The sequence below is a fragment of the Nerophis ophidion genome, linkage group LG18 (assembly GCF_033978795.1).
Source record: "Nerophis ophidion isolate RoL-2023_Sa linkage group LG18, RoL_Noph_v1.0, whole genome shotgun sequence".
NCBI lineage: Eukaryota > Metazoa > Chordata > Actinopteri > Syngnathiformes > Syngnathidae > Nerophis > Nerophis ophidion.
The window spans coordinates 4,492,991-4,516,216 of NC_084628.1; the positions used below are offsets into that span (position 1 = coordinate 4,492,991).

At 40.2% G+C, this 23,226-nt stretch overlaps 1 protein-coding gene across 1 annotated transcript in view; it reads left to right on the plus strand.

Annotated features, from left to right (window-relative positions):
- The first annotated feature begins 4,515 nt into the window (after positions 1-4,515).
- The window catches only part of mre11a (MRE11 homolog A, double strand break repair nuclease), a 33,107-nt gene continuing 14,396 nt past the window's right edge, over positions 4,516-23,226 (plus strand). Inside the window, exons 1-7 of the mRNA XM_061878578.1 lie at positions 4,516-4,626; positions 7,647-7,692; positions 8,009-8,141; positions 13,184-13,344; positions 13,422-13,509; positions 15,103-15,244; positions 17,915-18,029. Of these exons, the coding sequence (XP_061734562.1) occupies positions 7,673-7,692; positions 8,009-8,141; positions 13,184-13,344; positions 13,422-13,509; positions 15,103-15,244; positions 17,915-18,029 (659 nt within the window). The 5' untranslated portion in view covers positions 4,516-4,626; positions 7,647-7,672. The remainder of the gene's footprint in view (positions 4,627-7,646; positions 7,693-8,008; positions 8,142-13,183; positions 13,345-13,421; positions 13,510-15,102; positions 15,245-17,914; positions 18,030-23,226) is intronic.

A 23,226-nucleotide genomic window follows, 5' to 3' on the forward strand; every position in this document is an offset into this window, starting at 1 on the left:
GATCCTTTTGCGCATGCGCCAAAAAATACTTCACGGCAGTTTTTTCAAAATAAAGGCAACTATGTTTTTTGTTTTTTTTGATTGATCTATTAAAACTTTTATTAGTAGATTGCACAGTACAGTACATATTCCGTAAAATTGACCACTAAATGGTCACACTCGAATGGTTTAAAGACCTACTGAAATGAGATTTTCTTATTTAAACTAGGATAGCGCAGTCCATTCTATGTGTCATACTTGATCATTTTGCGATATTGCCATATTTTTGCTGAAAGGATTTAGTAGAGAACATCAACGATAAAGTTCGCAACTCTTGGTCGCTAATAAAAAAGCCTTGCATGTACCGGAAGTCGCAGACGATGTGCGTGTGATGTCACGGGTTGTAGGGCTCCTCACATCCTCACATTGTTTACAATCATAAACAGCAGCAGCTAGAGCTATTCGGACCGAGAAAGCGACAATTTCCCCATTAATTTGAGCGAGGATGAAAGATTCGTGGATGAGGAAATTTAGAGTGAAGGACTAGAGAAAAACAAAAAGGCGATTGCAGAGGGAGCGATTCAGATGTTATTAGACACATTTACTAGGATAATTCTGGAAAATCCCTTATCTGCCTATTGTGTTACTAGTGTTTTAGTGGGATTAAATAGTACCTGAAAGTCGAAGGGGTGTGGCCACGGGTGTGTTGACGCCAGAGTCTCTGAGGGAAGTCACGCAGCTGCAGCAGGACGGAAGCTCCGCTGCCGTTTCCGGTAAGAGGCGACTTATTACCACAATTTTCTCACCGAAAACTGCCGATTGACCTGTAGTTGGGATCCATTTTCGCTTGACCGCTCTGATCCATAGTAAAGCTTCATCTTTGGGAATTTTAAACAAGGAAACACCGGCTGTGTTTGTGTGGCTAAAGGCTAAAAGCTTCCCACCTCCATCTTTCTACTTTGACTTCTCCATTATTAATTGAACAAATTGCAAAAGATTCAGCAACACAGATGTCCAGAATACTGTGTAATTATGCGATTAAAGCAGACTACTTATAGCTTGGATCGGGCTGGAAAATAATGTCCACTACAACCAGTGACGTCAAACGCACGCGTCATCATTCCGCGACGTTTTCAACACGAAACTTCACGGAAAATTTAAAATTGCAATTTAGTCAACTAAAAAGGCCGTATTGGCATGTGTTGCAATGTTAATATTTCATCATTGATATATATCAGACTGCGTGGTCGGTTGTAGTGGGTTTTAGTAGGCCTTTAAGTCGAGGTCCACGTTAATTAATTCATGGTACAAATATACAGTCATCACACAAGTTAATCATCAGAGTATATACATTGAATTATTTACATTATTTACAAAAATGTTCGCTAATCGACAACCACGCTTTTAAAATAACATTTAAAAAAATGTGGATTTCACGTTAATAATGTTAAACACTCCAGTTTTTTTTTTAATCATAAATGCACGCACCATTAGATTCTTCACATGTTTTTGTTTGTTGTTTGCTTTTTTTTTTTGTCCATGGTCTGTGCTTAAAGCAATGTTTTTCAACCTTTTTTGAGCCAAGGTACATTTTTTGCGTTGGAAATATCCGGAGGCACACCACCAGCAGAAATCATAAAAAAAAAAAAAAAACTGTTGCAATTGTTGAATATGACTTTGAACCATAACCAAGCATGCATCAATATAGCTCTTGTCTCAAAGTAGGTCTCCTGTCACATCACGCCATTTTTTTGCTGTTTTCCTGTGTATAGTGTTTTGGTTCTTGTCTTGCGCTCCTAATTTGGTGGAATTTGTCTTTTTTTGGTATTTTCCTGTAGCAGTTTCATGTCTTCCTTTGAGCGATTATTCCCGCATCTACTATGTTTTAGCAATCAAGAATATCTCAGTTGTTTTTATCCTTCTTTGTGGGGACATTGATGATTGTCATGTCAAAAAAAGTCTGCGGGCTATAGAGCGTTTTCAGTTCGGGCTCCAGTACTCTGGAATGCCCTCCCGGTAACAGTTCGAGATGCTACCTCAGTAGAAGCATTTAAGTCTCACCTTAAAACTCATCTGTATACTCTAGCCTTTAAATAGACCTCCTTTTTAGACCAGTTGATCTGCCGCTTCTTTTCTTTCTCCTATGTCCCCCCATCCCTTGTGGAGGGGGTCCGGTCCGAAGACCATGGATGAAGTACTGGCTGTCCAGACTCGAGACCCAGGATGGACCGCTCGTCGGGACCCAGGATGGACCGCTCGCCTGTATCGGTTGGGGACATCTCTACGCTGCTGATCCGCCTCCGCTTGAGATTGTTTCCTGTGGACGGGACTCTCGCTGCTTTATTGGATCCGCTTGAACTGAACTCTCGCGGCTGTGTTGGAGCCACTATGGATTGAACTTTCACAGTATCATGTTAGACCCGCTCGACATCCATTGCTTTCGGTCCCCTAGAGGGGGGGGGGTTGCCCACATCTGAGGTCCTCTCCAAGGTTTCTCATAGTCAGCATTGTCACTGGCGTCCCACTGGATGTGAATTCTCCCTGCCCACTGGGTGTGAGTTTTCCTTGCCCTTTTGTGGGTTCTTCCGAGGATGTTGTAGTCGTAATGATTTGTGCAGTCCTTTGAGACATTTGTGATTTGGGGCTATATAAATAAACCTTGATTGATTGATTGACTGTTCGGATGTACATTGTGAACGCCGTCTTTGCTCCACAGTAAGTCTTTGCTGTCGTCCAGCATTCTGCTTTTTTTTTTACTTTGTAGCTAGTTCAGTTTTAGTTTTGTTCGGCATAGCCTTCCCTAAGCCTTAATGCCTTTACTTAGCGGCACTCACCTTTTGTTTATTTTTTGGTTTAAGCATTAGACACCTTTTTACCTGCACGCTGCCTCCTGCTATTTCCGACATCTACAAAGCAATTAGCTACCGGCTGTCACCTACTGATATGGAAGAGTATTACATGGTTACTCTGCCGAGCTCTAGACAACTCCCACACTCAACAACGACACATAATCTGCAGACTACAATTACTGGTTTGCAAAATATATTTTTAACCCACATAGGTGAAATTAGATAATCTCCCACGGCACACCAGTCTGATTAATTGATTTACAAGGACACCATTTTAAAGAAGTTGAAAAGCTTATTGGGGTGTCACCATTTAGTGGTTAAATGTACGGAATATTTACTGTACTCTGCAATCTACTAATAAAAGTTTCAATCAATCAAAACACTAGTGTGCCGCGGCACAGTGGTTGAAAAACACTGGCTTATGTTATGTTATGCTTCTGATTTAATGCCTTGTGATTTATGTATTATTTTGTATCATGACCTGTTGAAGGTTTACTGTATTAACCTGCCTTAGGACAACAGATGAAAATTACCTATTGTGCTGGCTCCGGCATATTTACATTGTTGCTCTATGTCAGGAGAGTCCAAAGTGCGGCCCGGGGGCCATTTGTGGCCTGCGGGTCATTTTTTAATGGCCCCACGGCACATTTTAAGAATACAATTGAAAAAAATTAAAAACATAAAAAGTGGTATAAAAGGGCAAACAGCTGAAATGTAACAATAAATTGTTGCAATGCTTACTCTTATAACACAAAGCTGCCATGCAGACTGTTTCTCTCTTTAAAAAATAATAATGAATCAAAATCAATGTCATTTTGAATTATTACCTATTCAAAGCTTCGATTACGTCACATTAACTATTCCTCTTTGAAATATTTTTTGGGGAAATATTTGCATGTTTTGTGTTTTGCCATATAAAAAACTGAGCTTTTTTTTTTAAAGAAGGGCCTAAAACAAACAAACAAAACATAAACAACAATAAAACTTTAAATTGACGGATATATCTAGAGTTGATCTCAAGATTATTGTGCTGAAAGTAAACACAAAAAAAAATGTACAATTTATTTTTTTAACACTTTAATGAGTAGGACACTTTTGGATCCCCAATTATTTTAGTGTGATTTGTTTTTAAGTGTCATAGCTCAAAAAATAATAATGAATCAAAATCCAAAATTAAGGCTCCAATTATTATATAATCTCAAATATTCTACCTAAAAAGTTATTGGGTGAAAATATTGCATATTTTGTGTTTTTCCATTTTTTTTCCCCTATTTTTGAAACTTGCATAATAATAAAAAATAATAATACTTAATAATGAAACATTTTAATTTTTTTTTTGACCCAAACCCTTTGGGATCCCCCACATCTTAACCGAATGGAGGCCTAAATGTATATTTTTTACACATATATTGTATTGGTTTTTAAAATAAATAATATGAACATGGCCCCCGCTTGCTTTGATTTTTCAGTCTGCGGCCCTCGGTGGAAAAAGTTTGGACACCCCTGCTCTATGTTTTCGAATACGCATTGTCCTAACTCAAATAAATAAATAAATTTCTCGAAAATGAGTTTCACTATCCAAATGCTCTGATTCCACATACTTCGTATTTTTGTAAATTTCTTACAACTTAACAGTCTTACAACTAGACCAGCACGACAGGAAGTTGTTTAGGGCAACTTCCGGAATATAAAAACTACACTACCCATGAGTACGATGTTTAGGCAGGAAGCGATGGAGGGCGGGACTCGCAATACTTGCCGGAAGTTTTACTACACGCTTGTGGTCTGTGATAGAGAGGTTGGTGTTAAATTGTGATTTTTCTTACGCACCCTTGATTACTATCTAATCAATTTAAACTGAAAGTTATGCAAATACTGGAAATTAAAGCCGAACCCCGTTTTAATTGTCAGCATAAAGCCAATGCGTGACTACTAGCAAGTTGTGTTTGCTAGTTAACTACTGGATTTACAAAGCCACAACATGCTGTAGTTACTAGTTAACTGTGTTATCTATTCTATATGATCCACGACTTTCCACCTGAAAATATAACACATGGTTTTGCTGCGACCCTTTATTTTGCTGTTGTGTACTTATTTTTAAAGCTAGCCAATCATCAATTTATAGTGTAAGACAGGGGCGCTCACACTTTTTCTGCAGGCCAGCTACTTTTCAATTGACCAAGTCGAGGAGATCTACCTCATTCCTATTTATAATTTATATTTATTTATTTATTTACGGCGCCTCAGGAAGGGGAAGCAGTGCACTATCAACACCGTGTATGGTGCGGATGGTGTTCTGCTGACTTCGACTGCGGATGTTGTGGATCGGTGGAGGGAATACTTCGAAGACCTCCTCAATCCCACCAACACGTCTTTCTTTGAGGAAGCGGTGCCTGGGGAATCTGTAGTGGACTCTCCTATTTCTGGGGCTGAGGTCGCTGAGGTAGTTAAAAAGCTCCTCGACGGCAAGGCCCCGGGGGTGGATGAGATCCGCCCGGAGTTCCTTAAGGCTCTGGATGCTGTGGGGCTGTCTTGGTTGACAAGACTCTGCAGCATCGCGTGGACATCGGGGGCGGTACCTCTGGATTGGCAGACCGGGGTGGTGGTCCCTCTCTTTAAGAAGGGGGACCGGAGGGTGTGTTCCAACTATCGTGGGATCACACTCCTCAGCCTTCCCGGTAAGGTTTATTCAGGTGTACTGGAGAGGAGGCTTCGCCGGATAGTCGAACCTCGGATTCAGGAGGAACAGTGTGGTTTTCGTCCTGGTCGTGGAACTGTGGACCAGCTCTATACTCTCGGCAGGGTTTTTGAGGGTGCATGGGAGTTTGCCCAACCAGTCTACATGTGCTTTGTGGACTTGGAGAAGGCATTCGACCGTGTCCCTCGGGAAGTCCTGTGGGGAGTGCTCAGAGAGTATGGGGTATCGGAATGTCTTATTGTGGCGGTCCGCTCCCTGTATGATCAGTGTCAGAGCTTGGTCCGCATTGCTGGCAGTAAGTCGGACACGTTTCCAGTGAAGGTTGGACTCCGCCAAGGCTGTCCTTTGTCACCCATTCTGTTCATAACTTTTATGGACAGAATTTCTAGGCGCAGCCAAGGCGTTGAGGGGTTCCGGTTTGGTGGCCACGGGATTAGGTCTCTGCTTTTTGCAGATGATGTAGTCCTGATGGCTTCATCCGGCCGGGATCTTCAGCTCTCACTGGATCGGTTCGCAGCCGAGTGTGAAGCGACCGGAATGAGAATCAGCACCTCCAAGTCCGAGTCCATGGTTCTCGCCCGGAAAAGGGTGGAGTGCCATCTCCGGGTTGGGGAGGAGACCCTGCCCCAAGTGGAGGAGTTCAAGTACCTAGGAGTCTTGTTCACGAGTGGGGGAAGAGTGGATCGTGAGATCGACAGGCGGATCGGTGCGGCGTCTTCAGTAATGCGGACGTTGTATCGATCCGTTGTGGTGAAGAAGGAGCTGAGCCGGAAGGCAAAGCTCTCAATTTACCGGTCGATCTACGTTCCCATCCTCACCTATGGTCATGAGCTTTGGGTCATGACCGAAAGGATAAGATCACGGGTACAAGCGGCCGAAATGAGTTTCCTCCGCCGGGTGGCGGGGCTCTCCCTTAGAGATAGGGTGAGAAGCTCTGCCATCCGGGAGGAACTCAACGTAAAGCCGCTGCTCCTCCACATCGAGAGGAGCCAGATGAGGTGGTTCGGGCATCTGGTCAGGATGCCACCCGAACGCCTCCCTAGGGATGTGTTTAGGGCACGTCCAGCTGGTAGGAGGCCACGGGGAAGACCCAGGACACGTTGGGAAGACTATGTCTCCCGGCTGGCCTGGGAACGCCTCGGGATCCCCCGGGAAGAGCTGGACGAAGTGGCTGGAGATAGGGAAGTCTGGGCTTCCCTGCTTAGGCTGCTGCCCCCGCGACCCGACCTCGGATAAGCGGAAGATGATGGATGGATGGATGGATGGATATTTATGAAAGAGACATTTTTGTTAACAAGTTAATGGTGTTTAATGATAATACAAGCATGTTTAACACACATAGATTCCTTTCTTTCATGAAGACAAGAATATAAGTTGGTGTATTACCTGATTCTGATGACTTGCATTGATTGGAATTAGACAGTGGTGCTGATAACGTCCGCATTTTCAAATGGAGGAAAAAAAAAAGTCCTCCTTTCTGTCCAATACCACATGAAAGTGGTTGGATTTGGCATCTCATTTGTCCAACTTGCATACTGGTTTTTAAACACTTTGTTATGAGAGTAGCATATGTGTGTGGCCCTTTAATGTCTGGCAGCAGGTGAGTGACGTCAGTGAGTGTGCGGGTGGGCAAGCAAGTGAGAAAGCGCTCGCTGAGGGCGGGGGAGAAATACATTGGCATCAAACTCCGTAGCTTGCTAGCTTTCTGAGACTCTTATTTTGTTAGCACAGGCAGGATGAAACAGGTCTTTTATGGTGAAGAGAGGAAGTGTGCAGTCGCTCTTTAGAGTTTTGACAGTAGGTACGGAGTCTCTAGAAATAAAATGTGTTTCTCTGCGTCCGCCCTGTTAGTGATTTTTTTCTTAAATATGAGCTCGCAGCAGCCAGCGTCATCTCACAAGATCCTCGGGTGCCGAGAATGTCAAACAACTGACGAAAGTGAAGTCTTGGTATGATTGATGATTGCTCATTTTTATGTCTATTTTTTAATGCCTGGCTTGTGATCGACTGACACACCCTCCGAGATCGACCAGTCGATCGCGATCGACGTAATGGGCACCCCTGGTGTAAGACATTTTATAGCAAAGGAATAACGGTTCTGTTTTTCTTTTATTTTCCAGCTTGGCCTTTTGTCTTTTCCGTAATCATGTCCTCCGAGAGCACTTTGTAAGTATTTTAAAAATATACAGTCTCATAATTCATTATACTATATTTACACCTGGGAATAGGTTGATTGGCAACACTAAATTGGCCCTAGTGTGTGAATGTGAGTGTGAATGTTGTCTGTCTATCTGTGTTGGCCCTGGGATGATGTGGCGACTTGTCCAGGGTGTACACCGCCTTCCGCCCAAATGCAACTGAGATAGCCTCCAGCCCCCTCCCCCCGCGACCCCGAAAAGGGACAAGCGGTAGAAAATGGATGGATGGAGGCATGCTGTTGAACAATGGGTTGTATGAGTTCAACCAGAGTTTCTTTTTCTAGGGACGATGGCGACACTTTTAATATCCTGATTGCTACAGATATCCACCTTGGTTACCTCGAGAAAGACGCCGTCCGAGGCCGGGACTCCTACATCACATTTGACGAGATCCTAAAATGTGCTCAGACAAATCAGGTAAATAACACAAAAAAATGGCTTAACAAATGCAGAGAACGGATACGTTTTTAATATGACGACCATATTTGTAAGTTTTAGATTATTTACATTCTAAAATTAACGAGGACGGGACTCCTACATCACATTCGACGAGATCTTAAAATGTGCTCAGACAAATCAGGTAAATAACACAAAAAAATGGCTTAACAAATGCAGAGAACAGATACGTTTTTAATATGATGAAGATATTTGTAGGTTTTAGGTTATTTACATTCTAAAATGAATGGAACGTTTGTCAGGTTCAAACACTGATGACATCTATTACACAGACAAGAAGCAAGGAATTAAACAGAGACAGAATTCAATTTAGCTCATTCAGGAGAAACAACTGGGCTGTACTCTTTCTAAAGTCTTCCACCACGCTCTGACGAAAGATTGTACGCCTCCTCTTTTTCTTGGACTTTCCCTGATTGCATGGCAACAACTGTTTCTAAAGGAACGGGGGTCGTAAACAGCCGCCGCCTTTGGTTACAAAACAGTTTAAAGAAAAGGTGCCTGGAGGGGGGTCAGGTTCTGCTTCCTCTCCGCTTTGTAGATCTCAGGTCAAGACAAAATATTTCTGTGGATTACAATAGATCGAAGAAACTAACACCTTCATGTCGCTTCCCATCCTACACAGTGGAGATTCGCAAGCCTTTTTGATCGTAAGATCAAAGACAGCTTTTGTTTGCTCGCCGGGAATTCATTGAAACACAAAGTTTTGCGATAAGTTCGATACGATTATTCTGACATGTTAGGTAAAATACGCCATGTAGTTAAATATGTATCATTCAGCTTCGTGTTATAGCTGACAGAGTATTCTAAATAGTTTGCAATTATTCTGATGTGAGGCCATATTTAATTTTGTGTTTAGAATACTCAGCGGGACAATAAAAAATAACTGCGTACTGCTAATAGCCCTCAAGCCGTTGGTTGTAAGCACTTGCTGCTTTGGCGAATAATGTATTTTGAAATAATCTGTTCCAAGGTGAAACTGTTTTAATTATAAAACGTTTAGAAATTGTACAGGCAATGCCTTGAGTAACACTTTTAAAAGTGTAAAAAGAAGTTAGCCAGTGTTTAATAAAATTTGAAATGTGAATTATTTAATGTATGAAGCTTTTTAGCATTCAGTCATACTATTGAAGAAAAAGTTAACTGTTAAACTGTTAAATTTTAATTTCCATTCACCAATCCATCCATTTTATACCGCTTGTCCCTCTCGGGGTCGCTGGCATGTATCGCAGCTGCATTCAGCCGGAAGGCGGGGTACATCCTGGACAAGTCTGTGGTCATTATCGCATATCTTTCTTTGTTGTGGCAGCACACACAAAAAATAATAAAAAATAAAAATGCACAGGAGATGCAATGACTGTAATTTTACTACCAAGTTCTCCTCATGTATTTTCCCTTCTGAAATTCAATTTGGCAGTCATTTCACATAATACCAATTAGTCTCTGAGTAATCAGTACATAATTAAGTGTATTTGGAAGTTTTGCACTCTTTTCATCATTAGACTTGATATGATGTCATCTATAGAACTGAAGCCTATTTCCCCGCATAAACAGTGTAGATAAAGGCATGTAAATCTTATATTTTGATCACTTGATTGCATATTTTTGTCTGCTTGTTATCGATCACTTCAAACATAATTTGCCCATTGTGGGATGAATAAAAGTCTATTTTTAGCATTATGCAAAAGCATCACCATTTCCAGACTTCCTTCCTCTTCCATCTCCTCCATAGACATCATAGAGTGTATTTCCTCATGCTCTTTCAGCATTTCCTCAAGCATCCAGAGGAAAACGTCAGGAAAAATAAAATCTGCGGCTTACCTCAATGTTCTCTCATTTTGGAGGGCCGGGTTTGCTCGTATTTCTCTGTTTTTCCATAGTTTCTAACTCAGTCTTTCTCCTGTCAAAGGTACTACTGATTTTAGGAATCACATATGAGTCTTTGACATTTTTTTCCATCTAAAACCCGACCAAAACACTTCTTTAAAATCCCAATCACTAAAAAAATGTTGCTTCAGATTACACTCCATTCGCTTGGGCAATCCCATTTTGCGTGAGTCAATTTTACTGTGGAGGTCCATAATTTCCTCATATTTCCATCATTGGGAAATGTATGCAGGCTGGCTCCTGTTAGTTGCTACAACCTGCAGCAGTGCGTCTGGCGGACATATTTGCTAATTCCTTCAAATTCTGCACAAAAATATCGTAATTCAGGTTAAATATGCAACCAAAACACATGCTACACAATATAAAATTGCCTCCAGTCTTCTCTAGGTCACATCAGCAGGCCCGCCTACATTTTGGAGCTGTAAGTGGTTGTTCCGAAATGTGCTGAAACTCATTACAAAAACAAGCCTGAACTCAATACTGTGTCTATTTTTGGGGGTATTTTTTAGGTCCAAAACTATTAAATAAGTATCAATGTTTGGTCAAAGCATTAGAGCAGGGGTGCCCATTACGTCGATCGCGAGCTACCAGTCGACCGCGGCGGGTGTGTCAGTCGATCTCGAGCCAGGCTTTTAAAAAAAATAGACCTAAAAATTCGTGATCATCAATCTTCACCAAGACGTCACTTAAATGACATTCACGGTACCGGAGGGTCTTGTGAGATGACGCTGGCTGCTGCAAGATCATTATTATGAAAATATGACCGAGAGGAAGGCGAGAAACACTTTTTATTTCAACAGACTCTCGCGCCGTACCTTCCGTCAAAACTCTAAAGGCCGACTGCACATTTCCTATCTTCACAATAAAATCCCTGCTTCATGTTGTCTGCGCTAACTAAATACAAAGTCTCGGAAAACTGGCGTGCACAAGCGATCCCTCAGAAAGCTGGCGTGCACATCACTTGTGCACGCCAGCTTTCTGAGACTCTTATTTTGTTAGCGCAGGCAGCATGAAGCAGGGCTTTTATTGTGAAGATAGGAAATGTGCAGTCGGCCTTTAGAGTTTTGACGGAAGGGACGGCGCGAAAGTCTGTTGAAATAAAAAGTGTTTCTCGCCTTCCTCTCTGTCATTTTTTCATAATAATGAACTGGCAGCAGCCAGCGTCATCTCACAAGACCCTCGGGTGCCGTGAATGTCAATCAAGCAAGCTACGGAATTTGCCGCCAATGTTTTTCTTGTAAAGTGTATGGAAGGTGGATGAATTAGATGCCAAAAACCAACCACTTTCATGTGGTATTGTACAGAAAGGACAACTTTTTTTCTCCTCCATTTGAAAATGTGGGCGTTATCATCATTACTGTCTGATTCCAATCAATGCAAGTCATCAGAATCAGGTAATACACCAACTTATATTCTTGTCTTTGTGAAAGAAAGACATCTATATGTGTTACACATGCTTGTATTATCATTAAACACATTTAACTTGTTTACAAAAATGTCTCTTTCATAAATAAATAAATATAAATGATATATATAAATGAGGTAGATCCCCTCGAGTTGGTCAATTGAAAAGTAGCTCACCTGCAGAAAAAGTGTGGGCACCCCTGCATTAGAGGGTCCTCGTAATCATTGTAATGCTGACACACTAAATACAATTGGCCCCATTCAGTAATAAGTTCTGAAGTTTTTGTCTTATCTTTCTTCCTAAGAAGAGTCCATTCAAATTCATGACATGTTCTTAAATGGCCAACTTGTTCCCACCTGCTGTTCTTAAGTTGCTGAATGCCAAATGGTTAACGCTTGCATGTCTATCATAATTTGCAAATAAACACGCCCTTATTTTGCCAATATTCATATGTAAATACCAATAATGCCGTAATTTTTAAGGTAAACGCCCTTAATTCCCATATAAGGGCACAATTCCGGCGGAAAAGCCGAAAATCAAACACACGGAGAAAACACAAACAGATTACAGAAGAGAAATTTGTATTATCCCGCGAGGAAATACAATATGTCAAAACGTAAGTTTAAGAAAGGGGGGACTGCTGAGGTAGCCTAAAGCGTTCAAATAAATATTCGTCACTTCGGGCAAATAGGTCTACATGGTCGTGAAATATGCACTCCAGTAGCTGTAAACGCATTGCTATTGTGTGAGTTGAGTTGCAACAGGGTGTGAGAGGCCTGTTGGTCTTTCTATCTATCTATCTATCAATCTATTGTTGCGTTCTGACCCGTTCTTCCTTCGGTCAACGCCCCCAGTTTCTTTTATGACACATAAGCTGGTTTTAAATCAATCAGAGACAAAGGTTGCTCATTTTGAAATTTTATAACCAAAGCGCTTTGGGAGTTCAATCTAGATACAACATTTCAAAGGCACGGTCCAAATTGATCTAACCTAAAAATGGCAGTTTCTCCCTCCTCACTCACTCTCACCCGCCCCTCTCTTCTCCTCCCTACCTCGGACAGTTGAGATAACAGATAGTTATGGCTTCATTGTGACATTCCAAATTCAAGGTCTATGTAAAAGGCTCACACTTTAGCTGTTGTGAAATCTGACTAGTAAATAAAAAGACAACCAAATCCAACACTATCTATCTATCTATCTATCTATCTATCTATCTATCCATCCATCCATCCATCCATCCATCCATCCATCCATCCATCCATCCATCCATCCATCCATCCATCCATCCATCCATCCATCTATCCATCTATCCATCTATCCATCTATCTATCTATCTATCTATCTATCTATCTATCTATCTATCTATCCATCCATCCATCCATCCATCCATTTAACATTAGACAATAGAAGTAAGGGAACCTGTCACAGTTAAAAACAAAAAGTCCACCCTAAGAGTGCTCTGGAGCACTCATAGATTTTGTTCTTACCTACGAACAAATCTCAGCTTAAAAAAACATTGGTGAATACTAAAATCTCCTTAAAAACTTTGTAAGTGGGCCTAAAAACTACATTTGTTCTTAAGAACGGTTGCTGAATGGGGCCCTTTGTATTGAATTGTGCATTTCGAAGACCCACTCTTATTTTGGTTACGTACCTTACATGAAAGAGGCACATTACTACGACATCACTCAGTGTGATAATTGTTGACTCTCAGGTGGATTTCATCCTGCTTGGCGGCGATTTGTTTCACGAGAACAAGCCTACTCGTCGCTGCCTCCACTCCTGCATCACCATGCTCAGGAAATACTGCATGGGAGACTCGCCTATACAATTCAACATACTGAGTGACCAGACAGTTAACTTTAACACCACCCAGTAAGTCCATATGCGGGTTTGTGTATTTTACAACATTCCATCATCTTGTACTGATGCTGTCTTATATGTTTTTTCAGGTTCCCGTGGGTTAATTACCAGGATGAAAACCTCAACATCTCCATTCCTGTGTTCAGCATTCATGGTAACCACGACGACCCAACAGGGGTGAGTCCCTTTGCTCCACATACTAGCAGAGGTGGGTAGTAACGCGCTACATTTACTCCGTTACATTTACTTGAGTAACTTTTGGGATAAATTGTACTTCTACGAGTAGTTTTAATGCAACATACTTTTACTTTTACTTGACTATATTTATAGAGAAGAAACACTACTTTTACTCCGTTCCATTTATCTAAATTCAGCTCGCTACTCTTTTTTTTATCGATCTATTAATGTTTGTTTTAGTTAATGACAGAGCTTCAAAGTAGAATCTATGCATGCCTGCGTTTCACCAATCACATGCAGTCACTGGTGACGTTGGACCAATCAAACAGAGCCAGGTGGTCACATGACCCGACTTAAACAAGTTGAAAAATGTATTGGGGTGTTACCATTTAGTGGTCAATTGTACGGAATATGTACTGTACTGTGCAATCTAATAATAAAAGTTTCGATCAATCAATCAAAAGTGTAAAGGAAAAAAGACACTTTTTATTTCAACCGTACTTCCCGTCAAAAGCCTATAGACTGATCGCACAGTTCCTGTCTTCACAATAAAAGCGCCGCTCCATTGCGCCTGCGCTAACAAAATAAGAGTCTCCGAAAGCCAGAGCAAACAAGCTAGCAAGCTACGGAGTTTGCCGCCAATGTATTTCTTGTAAAGTGTATAAAAACCAATATGGAAACTGGACAAATAAGATGCCAAAAACCAACGACTTTCATGTGGTATTAGACAGAAAAGAGGAACTTTTTTTCTCCTCCATTTGAAAACTTGGACGTCTGATTCCAATCAATGCAAGTCATCAGAATCAGGTAATACACCAACTTATATTCTTGTCTTCATGAAAGATAGGAATCTATATTTTAAACATGCATGTATATTCATTAAAACACCTTCAACATGTCAACAAAAACGGCAAAATAAATAGATATAAATTATATACTGTGTATATATATATATATATATATATATATATATATATATATATATATATATATATATGTATGTATAATATGTGTGTGTATGTATATATGAGGTAGATCACCTCGACTTGGTCATTTATTAAGTAATTGATAAACGTTGAAAAACTTATTGGGGTGTTACCATTTAGTGGTCAATTGTACGGAATATGTACTGTACTGTGCAATCTACTAATACAAGTTTTAATCAATCAATCAATCGATCAAATCAATAAATGCCTACTGAGGCTATGGTGCTGTTAAGTTATTGTGGCTCAATGTGCCTTTTTTAAAATTTGATTTTAATGTACTATTATTTAATATAAATGATTGTTTTAGTTGCTTAAGAGATATTCCTGGCTCTGAATTTGCTCATTGCTATTTTTATGTTTTTGTGCATTATTTGTTGCCGTAATCAGGTTACTCATCAGTTACTCAGTACTTGAGTAGTTTTTTCACAACATACTTTTTACTTTTACTCAAGTAAATATTTGGGTGACTACTCCTTACTTTTACTTGAGTAATAAATCTCTAAAGTAACAGTACTCCTACTTGAATACAATTTCTGGCTACTCTACCCACCTCTGCATACTAGTTCAGCATGTACTGATGGTCTGATGTTGTGTCCTCTTGTTTAAGGCTGAAGGTTTGTGCGCACTGGATCTGCTCAGTGCCTCCGGTCTGGTAAACCACTTTGGTCACTCCAATTCCGTGGAGAAGATTGAGATCAGTCCCATACTTTTGCAGAAAGGCAACAGCAAGCTGGCCCTATATGGCCTCGGTATGTACATATACCATATTTTTCGGATTATAAATCGCTCCGGAGTATACGACGTACCGGCCGAAAATGCATAATAAAGAAGGAAAAAAACATATATACATCGCACTGGAGTATAAGTCGCATTTTTGGGGGAAATGTATTTGATAAACTCCAACACCAAGAATAGACATTTGAAAGGCAATTTAAAATAAATAAAGAATAGTGAACAACAGGCTGAATAAGTGTACGTTATATGAGGCATAAATAACCAACTGAGAAGGTGCCTGCTATGTTAACCTAACATATTATGTTGAGAGTCATTCAAAGAACTATAACATATAGAACATGCTATACGTTTACCAAACAATCTGTCACTCCTAATCGATAAATCCCATGAAATCTTCTCCCTCGCTTTTAAACCACTCTGCCAACTCCAAAGGTATTCGCCGCTTCCTCTTGTCGTTTTCTGTTGCATATTTCACTACATCCAGCTTGTAATCTGCAGTACATGATTTCCTTTTCGGTGCCATTTTTGTTCAGCCCTTCTCAGTTTTTATATGTTAGCGCCCACGATGAAATTATCCATTTTAATAGCTTCGGCAGTAGCATACAGCATCAGCATTCCTGTTCTGTAACCCCTGTTTGTTTTTGTCTAATCTTGAACGGGTTTGTGCTGAAAACAAAGTTTCGTTGTACTTGTGCAATGACAATAAAGACCTATCTATCCATCTATAGCATTTAGCATTCCATGACCCACAATGCACTTCTGCCATGAGCCTCCCCCGCCAAATTCTTATTGGTTGACGTGTATGTGACGATTGCTGACATGTGTGTGACGTTTGCTGATATTTTATTAGTTTCTTCTGCGAATGAGATAAATAATATTGATATTTTACGGTAATGTGTTAATAATTTCACACATAAGTGGCCCCGGAGTATATGTCGCACCCCCGGCCAAACTATGAAAAAAAACTGCGACTTATAGTCCGAAAAATACGGTAGGTTAATTGAGACTGTGTAAAGAAGCTGTGTCCAATGTGTGACTAGCAGTTCGTTTTGTAATCTAGGGTACTGGAATGCACCATAGTTATGTACTATGAAATGCAAGATAAATACAATTAAATACAAAAAATGGGAAAAATAGAGCAAAAAGGCACAATGTAAAGAGAAAATGCTGAACTGGTGCTATCAATAACTAATAATAAGACACATTTTAACCTTAAAGGCCTACTGAAACCCACTACGATTTTTTTTTATTTTGTTTTATTTTTATCTTCTATTCCCCCCCCTTGTTTACCTGTATCTCATCTTTTTTGTAAGGGGCGCTGGAAGCCGGCAGACCCGTCAGCGATCCTGTTCTGTCTCCCTGTAATGTTTGTCTAAACTTGAATGGGATTGTGCTGAAAATTTTAATTTTCCTGAAGGAACTCTCCTGACAGAATAAATAAAGTACTATCTACTACCGACCACGCAGTCTGATAGTTTATATATCAATGATGAAATATTAACATTGCAACACATGCCAATACGGCCTTTTTAGTTTACTAAATTGTAATTTTAAATTTCCCGCGAAGTATTCTGTTGAAAACGTCGCGGAATGATGAAGCGTATGATGACGCGTGCTTGGGACGTCACCGGTTGTAGCGGACATGTTCTTCCAGCACCGCTCACGGCTAAAAGTTGTCTGCTTTATTCGCGTAAATACACAGTATTCCGGACATCTGTGTTGCTGAATCTTCTGCAATTTGTTCAATTAATAATGGAGAAGTCAAAGAAGAAATATGTAGGTGGGAAGCGGTGTATTGCAGCTGACTTTAGCAACACAAACACAGCCGGTGTTTCCTTGTTTACATTCCCGAAGGTGAAGCTTTACTATGGAACAGAGCGGTCAAGCGAACATGGTTCCCGACCACATGTAAACTGGCAGGTTTCGGTAACCAAATTGTGGTAATAAGTCGGCTCTTATCGTGGACATGAGCGGAGCTTGCGTCCTCCTGCAGCTGCAGACTCTCTTACCTCCTCCCATCGGAGACACTGGCGGTCACCACACCTTTGGCCACACCCGTCCGACCATATAAGCTCACTAAAACACTAGTAACACAATAAGCAGATACGGGATTTTCCAGAATTATCCTAGTAAATGTGTCTAATAACATCTGAATCACTCCCACTGCCCTCGCCTTTTTTTTTTTTTTTTCTAGTCCTTCACTCTCACTATCCTCATCCACGAATCTTTCATCCTCGCTGAAATTAATGGGGAAATCGTCGCTTTCTCGGTCCGAATCGCTGTCGCTGCTGGTGGCCATGATTGTAAACAATGTTCAGATGTGAGGAGCTCCACAAACCCGTGACGTCACGCGCGGATTGTCTGCTACTTCCGGTACAGGCAAGGCTTTTTTATTAGCGACCAAAAGTTGCGAACTCGATCGTCGATGTTCTCTACTAAATCATTTCAGCAAAAATACGGCAAAATCGCGAAATGATCAAGTATGACACAGAATGGACCTGCTAACCCCGTTTAGTAAGAAAATCTAATTTCAGTAGGCCTTTAAATAGATGGGGTTTTTTGATCTTTTTACAAAATGTGAAAAAATATACAAAAAATATTAAAGTGGCATCCCATTATTTATTTTTTTCATAATTTTGCCTGATTTAAAGAGCACAATATGTAATGTATGCTTGTCTGTATAGGATCCATCCCAGATGAGCGCCTCTACAGGATGTTTGTCAACAATCAAGTGACGATGCTCCGTCCGAAGGAAGACCAAGATGAGTGGTTTAACCTGTTTGCCATTCACCAGAACAGGTTTGGGATCCATCCATTTTCTACCGCTTATTCCCTTTTGGGGTCGCGGGGGGCGCTGGCGCCTATCTCAGCTACAATCGGGCGGAAGGCGGGGTACACCCTGGACAAGTCGCCACCTCATCGCAGGGCCAACATAGATAGACAGACAACATTCAGACTCACATTCACACACTAGGGCCAATTTAGTGTTGCCAATCAACCTATCCCTAGGTGCATGTCTTTGGAAGTGAGAGGAAGCCGGAGTACCCGGGGGAACCCACGCTTTCACGGGGAGAACATGCAAACTCCACACAGAAATATCCCAAGCCTGGATTTGAACCCAGGACCAGGTTTGGGATTTCTTCACTTAATTAGTCCACTTTATCGTCTTTTTATAATCTGGATGTTGAACATGTTTGTGATAAAATACAATTTAGAGCCAGTAAAAAAAAACGAGGGTTCCACATACAATTTTGTAGGTTGCATTTGTGACACCCATTGTCCTTAAACAATGATGGAATCCAACACAAGAGATTTAGGATTAATGTTCATTACATGAGAAGGGGAAATATTAGAAAACAGCTCCCTGTGATGCTATGCAACTACAGCCACATTAGTTGCATTTGTGACACCCATTGTCCTTAAACAATGATGGAATCCAACACAAGAGATTTAGGATTAATGTTCATTACATGAGAAGGGGAAATATTAGAAAACAGCTCCCTGTGATGCTATGCAACTACAGCCACATTAGTATTTTTTAGAGATGTCCAATAACATCGGACTGCCGATATTTTCGACCGATAAGTGCTTTAAAATGTAATACCGGAAATGATCGGTTTCAAAAAGTAATTTTTTTAATTTTTTTCCTGTCTAGTTTCTCAGGCAAATCATATAGTTGATGTAGATGCCCCGTTTATAATCTCCTGTTATACAGTATACCAGGCAGTCTTGCACTAAAGGAGGACTATGTTGTTGTTTACTTTATGACTCTAGTATACTCTGGTCTGAAACTGTGTGCCTTCATTGTTTTTGTAGCTGTTGTTTTAAGGCATGTTTTAAAAAAATAAAAAATAATAATAATGCACTTTGTGAAAGTCAAAGTATAGTACTTCCCATAGTTGTAGTGGGTATCAGGATTATCTCAGGGAAAACATGTCCCAAGCTGCTATTTTGAGGCATGTTGAAAAAAATAATGCACTTTGTGACTTCAATAATACAGTGGGGCAAAAAAGTATTTAGTCAGCCAGCGATTGTGCAAGTTCTCCCACTTAAAATGATGACAGAGGTCTGTCATTTTCATCATAGGTACACTTCAACTGTGAAAGACAGAATATATTCCTACAATTCAGATTGTAGGAATTTTAAATAATTTATTTGTAAATTATGGTGGAAAATAAGTATTTGGTCAACCATTCAAAGCTCTCACTGATGGTAGGAGGTTTTGGCTCAAAATCTCACGATACATGGCCCCATTCATTTATTCCTTAACACGGATCAATCGTCCTGTCTCCTTAGCAGAAAAACAGCCCCAAAGCATGATGTTTCCACCCCCTTGCTTCACAGTAGGTATGGTGTTCTTCGGATTTAACTCTGTATTCTTCTTCCTCCGAACACGACGAGTTGAGTTTATAACAAAAAGTTCTATTTTGGTTTCATCTGACCACATGACAATCTCCCAATCCTCTGCTGTATCATCCATGTATCCATTTTGGTATAAACTCAACTTTTTGTATTTGGAGGATGAAGAGTACTGAGTTGCATCCCATTTTAAGTGGGAGAACTTGCACAATCGGTGGCTGACTATATACTTTTTTGGCCCATTGTTAATATGGCAGTGCCATGTTGGCATTTTTTTTCATAACTTGAGTTGATTTATTTTGGAAAACCTTGTTTCATTGTTTAATGCATCCAGTGGGGCATCACAACAAAATTAGGCATAATAATGTGTTAATTCCACGACTGTATAAATCTGATATCGGAATCGGTAATTCAGAGTTGGACAATGTTGGAATATCGGATATCGGCAAAAAAGCCATTATTGGACATTTCTAGTATTTTTTCTTCATCTTCTTTGGCTGTAAGTGATCATGTTTGCTAGAATAGTGGATGGTTTGCATGGATGTAAACTCAACTTCCCATAGTTCTGCTTTACACAGCAAACTAGGTGTCTCATGCACGGGGGAGGGGTATCAAAACTTGGTACCACAATTGCACTGTTGCCGACATTAATGTTTGTAATCAGACTGAAAAATTAAGTAACTATCAGAGGAAAAAAAAGATAAAAATTCGACCCAGAGCCTTTTTGCATTTTTATTGCCAAACTTAACACGCCAACAGCAGTGCTTAGTTGCAACACCGTATTCTTAAACTTAGACTTAGGCTTCCTTTTTATAGTCATTAAAATTTACAGTAAAGATAAGAATGACATTTTGTTGCATTAGCTCATGGTAGTGCAGGATAAAAAATCAATAAGGTGCAGATATAAATAAATAGATTACTGTACAGATAAATATATGGCTCTTTTGCATATGCATCCATGTTTATGGATGTATGTTATATTGTCTTTATATTCCAGCGAGTTAATCCTTTTTTGGGGGAATTGAGGGGATTATTATTATGCGTTCAAGAGTCTTACGGCCTCTCACAGTCATTTTAGTCTGTCATTAGCTAGTAGCCCCACTAGCAACACAACATTTACCACCTATACACACAAGGTGTATTCATGAACATCGGAATTTTGGGGACGGCGTTGCGCAATGGAAGAGTGGCCGTGCGCAACCCGAGGGTCCCTGGTTCGAATCCCACCTAGTACCAACCTCGTCACGTCCGTTGTGTCCTGAGCAAGACACTTCACCCTTGCTCCTGATGGGTGCTGGTTGGCGCCTTGCATGGCAGCTCCCTCCATCAGTGTGTGAATGTGTGTGTGAATGGGTAAATGTGGAAGTAGCCATGAATTGATTAACGTGGACCCCGACTTAAACAAGTTGAAAAACTTATTCGGGTGTTACCATTTAGTGGTCAATTGTACGGAATATGTACTGTACTGTGCAATCTACTAATAAAAATAGCAATCAATCAATCAATAGTGTCAAAGCGCTTTGAGTACCTTGAAGGTACAACCCATTTATTCATGAACATCGGAATTTTGAACATCAACGGGACAACACCGGCCAGTTGTTATACTAACTTTATTTTTCTATATATATACACGACTGTTACATGTTGGGTTAACTAACAAACTAAAATGAATGGTAGTATAACATTGCCAGAATTGTGTATCAATAAAGCATTTCTACCTCAATTGTGCAGCACTCATCAGGAGCTGTTTGCAACCTTCATATGGCTGCCTGGAGAGCGCTCACTTTCCAAAATGTTGTTTTTGTTGTGTATTAACAGTCTTAGTTTTGTCCCTGCTGAGTTACCGTCATGCCTCCTGCTCTGATGTCACTTCCTGTATCATACACAGTTGTTATTGACTTTGACAGTAGTAAATGTGAAGCTACACAGCAACCAACGTTCCCGTGTCCTTAATATTATTGGTGTAATGCCCAACCATATATATGCGTATATAACAGTTTTGGCATTACATCATGACCTATTTCAGCTTTTAGCACATAAAATATGCCCCACAAAACACACATGTACACACATTAGCTTTGTTTGCTGTCAGGAAAGGATAGCAATTTGTGAAAGTTTATCTGCTAATGTTAGCCATTATTGAATGTATAGTTTATCATAGCAGAAAACATGACTGACAGTTGTTAAATGAGTCTCTGGCACTGCTTTTGTGTGTGTTTGCATGCGCTCCCTCCGTGTAAGCGTGCAAGAGACCACAGTGTCTGACAGCAATGAACGCCAGACTTTTTCCTCGGGCCAAGGAGTAATTTTTATTAAATATAAGTAGTAATTGTAAAAAACAACAACAAAAAAAAGACGTGTAACAAATATTTGTTATGCTAAACCACTACTGGTAACATTGGAATTTTCCCCTTTAGTGATATTTTTCCCAAATGTTTTCTCCATTGTTTGAATTTATTTAATATTTAAAATGAGAGATGTCCGATAATGGCTTTTTTGCCGATATCGAATATTCCGATATTGTCCAATTCTTAATTACCGATTCCGATACCAACCGATACCGATATATACCATCGTGGAATTAACACATTATTATGCCTAATTTTGTTGTGATGCCCCGCTGGATGAATTAAACAATGTAACAAGGTTTTCCCAAATAAATCAACTCAAATTATGGAAAAAAATGCCGACATGGCACTGCCATATTTATTATTGAAGTCACAAAGTGCATTATTTTTTTTAACATGCCTCAAAACAGCAGCTTGGAATTTGGGACATGCTCTCCCTGAGAGAGCATGAGGAGGTTGAGGTGGGTAGGGTTGGGGGCCAGGGGGGGTGTATATTGTAGCGTCCTGAAAGAGCTAGTGCTGGAAGGGATCCTGGGTATTTGTTCTGTTGTGTTTGTTGTGTTACGGTGCGGATGTTCTCCTGAAATGTGTTTGTCATTCTTGTTTTGTGTGGGTTCACAGTGTGGCGCATATTTGTAACAGTGTTCAAGTTGTTTATACGACCACCTTCACTGTGACCTGTATGGCTGTTGACCAAATATGCATTGCATTCACGTGTGTGTGTGTGTGTGTGTGTGTGTGAAAAGCCGTAGATATTACATGATGAATGCAAAAAAAAATTACATCCCTCGTCATGTCTTTCAGTAGGATTGTGAAGGATAGGCAAGATTACAAAAAAATGCAGTTCCCCTTTAGAGTTTAAAATGCTTTAAAATATTTTTGGGAACATTTTGCATTTTGTTGTGGATTCTTTTACGTTTGTGTGGATTTATAATTTAGATTTAATCTCTGAAAAATATATATTTTTCATTTAAATGTGATGTATTTCATTATTTAATTTATACTAGTATTATTGGAGTATTGAACTTACTATTCTGTTTACCTGGGATGCCAAAATATTACGTAAAAATTTAAATCAATCAATGTTTATTTATATAGCCCCAAATCACAAATGTCTCAAAGGACTGCACAAATCATTACGACTACAACATCCTCGGAAGAACCCACAAAAGGGCAAGGAAAACTCACACCCAGTGGGCAGGGAGAATTCACATCCAGTGGGACGCCAGTGACAATGCTGACTATGAGAAACCTTGGAGAGGACCTCAGATGTGGGCAACCCCCCCTTC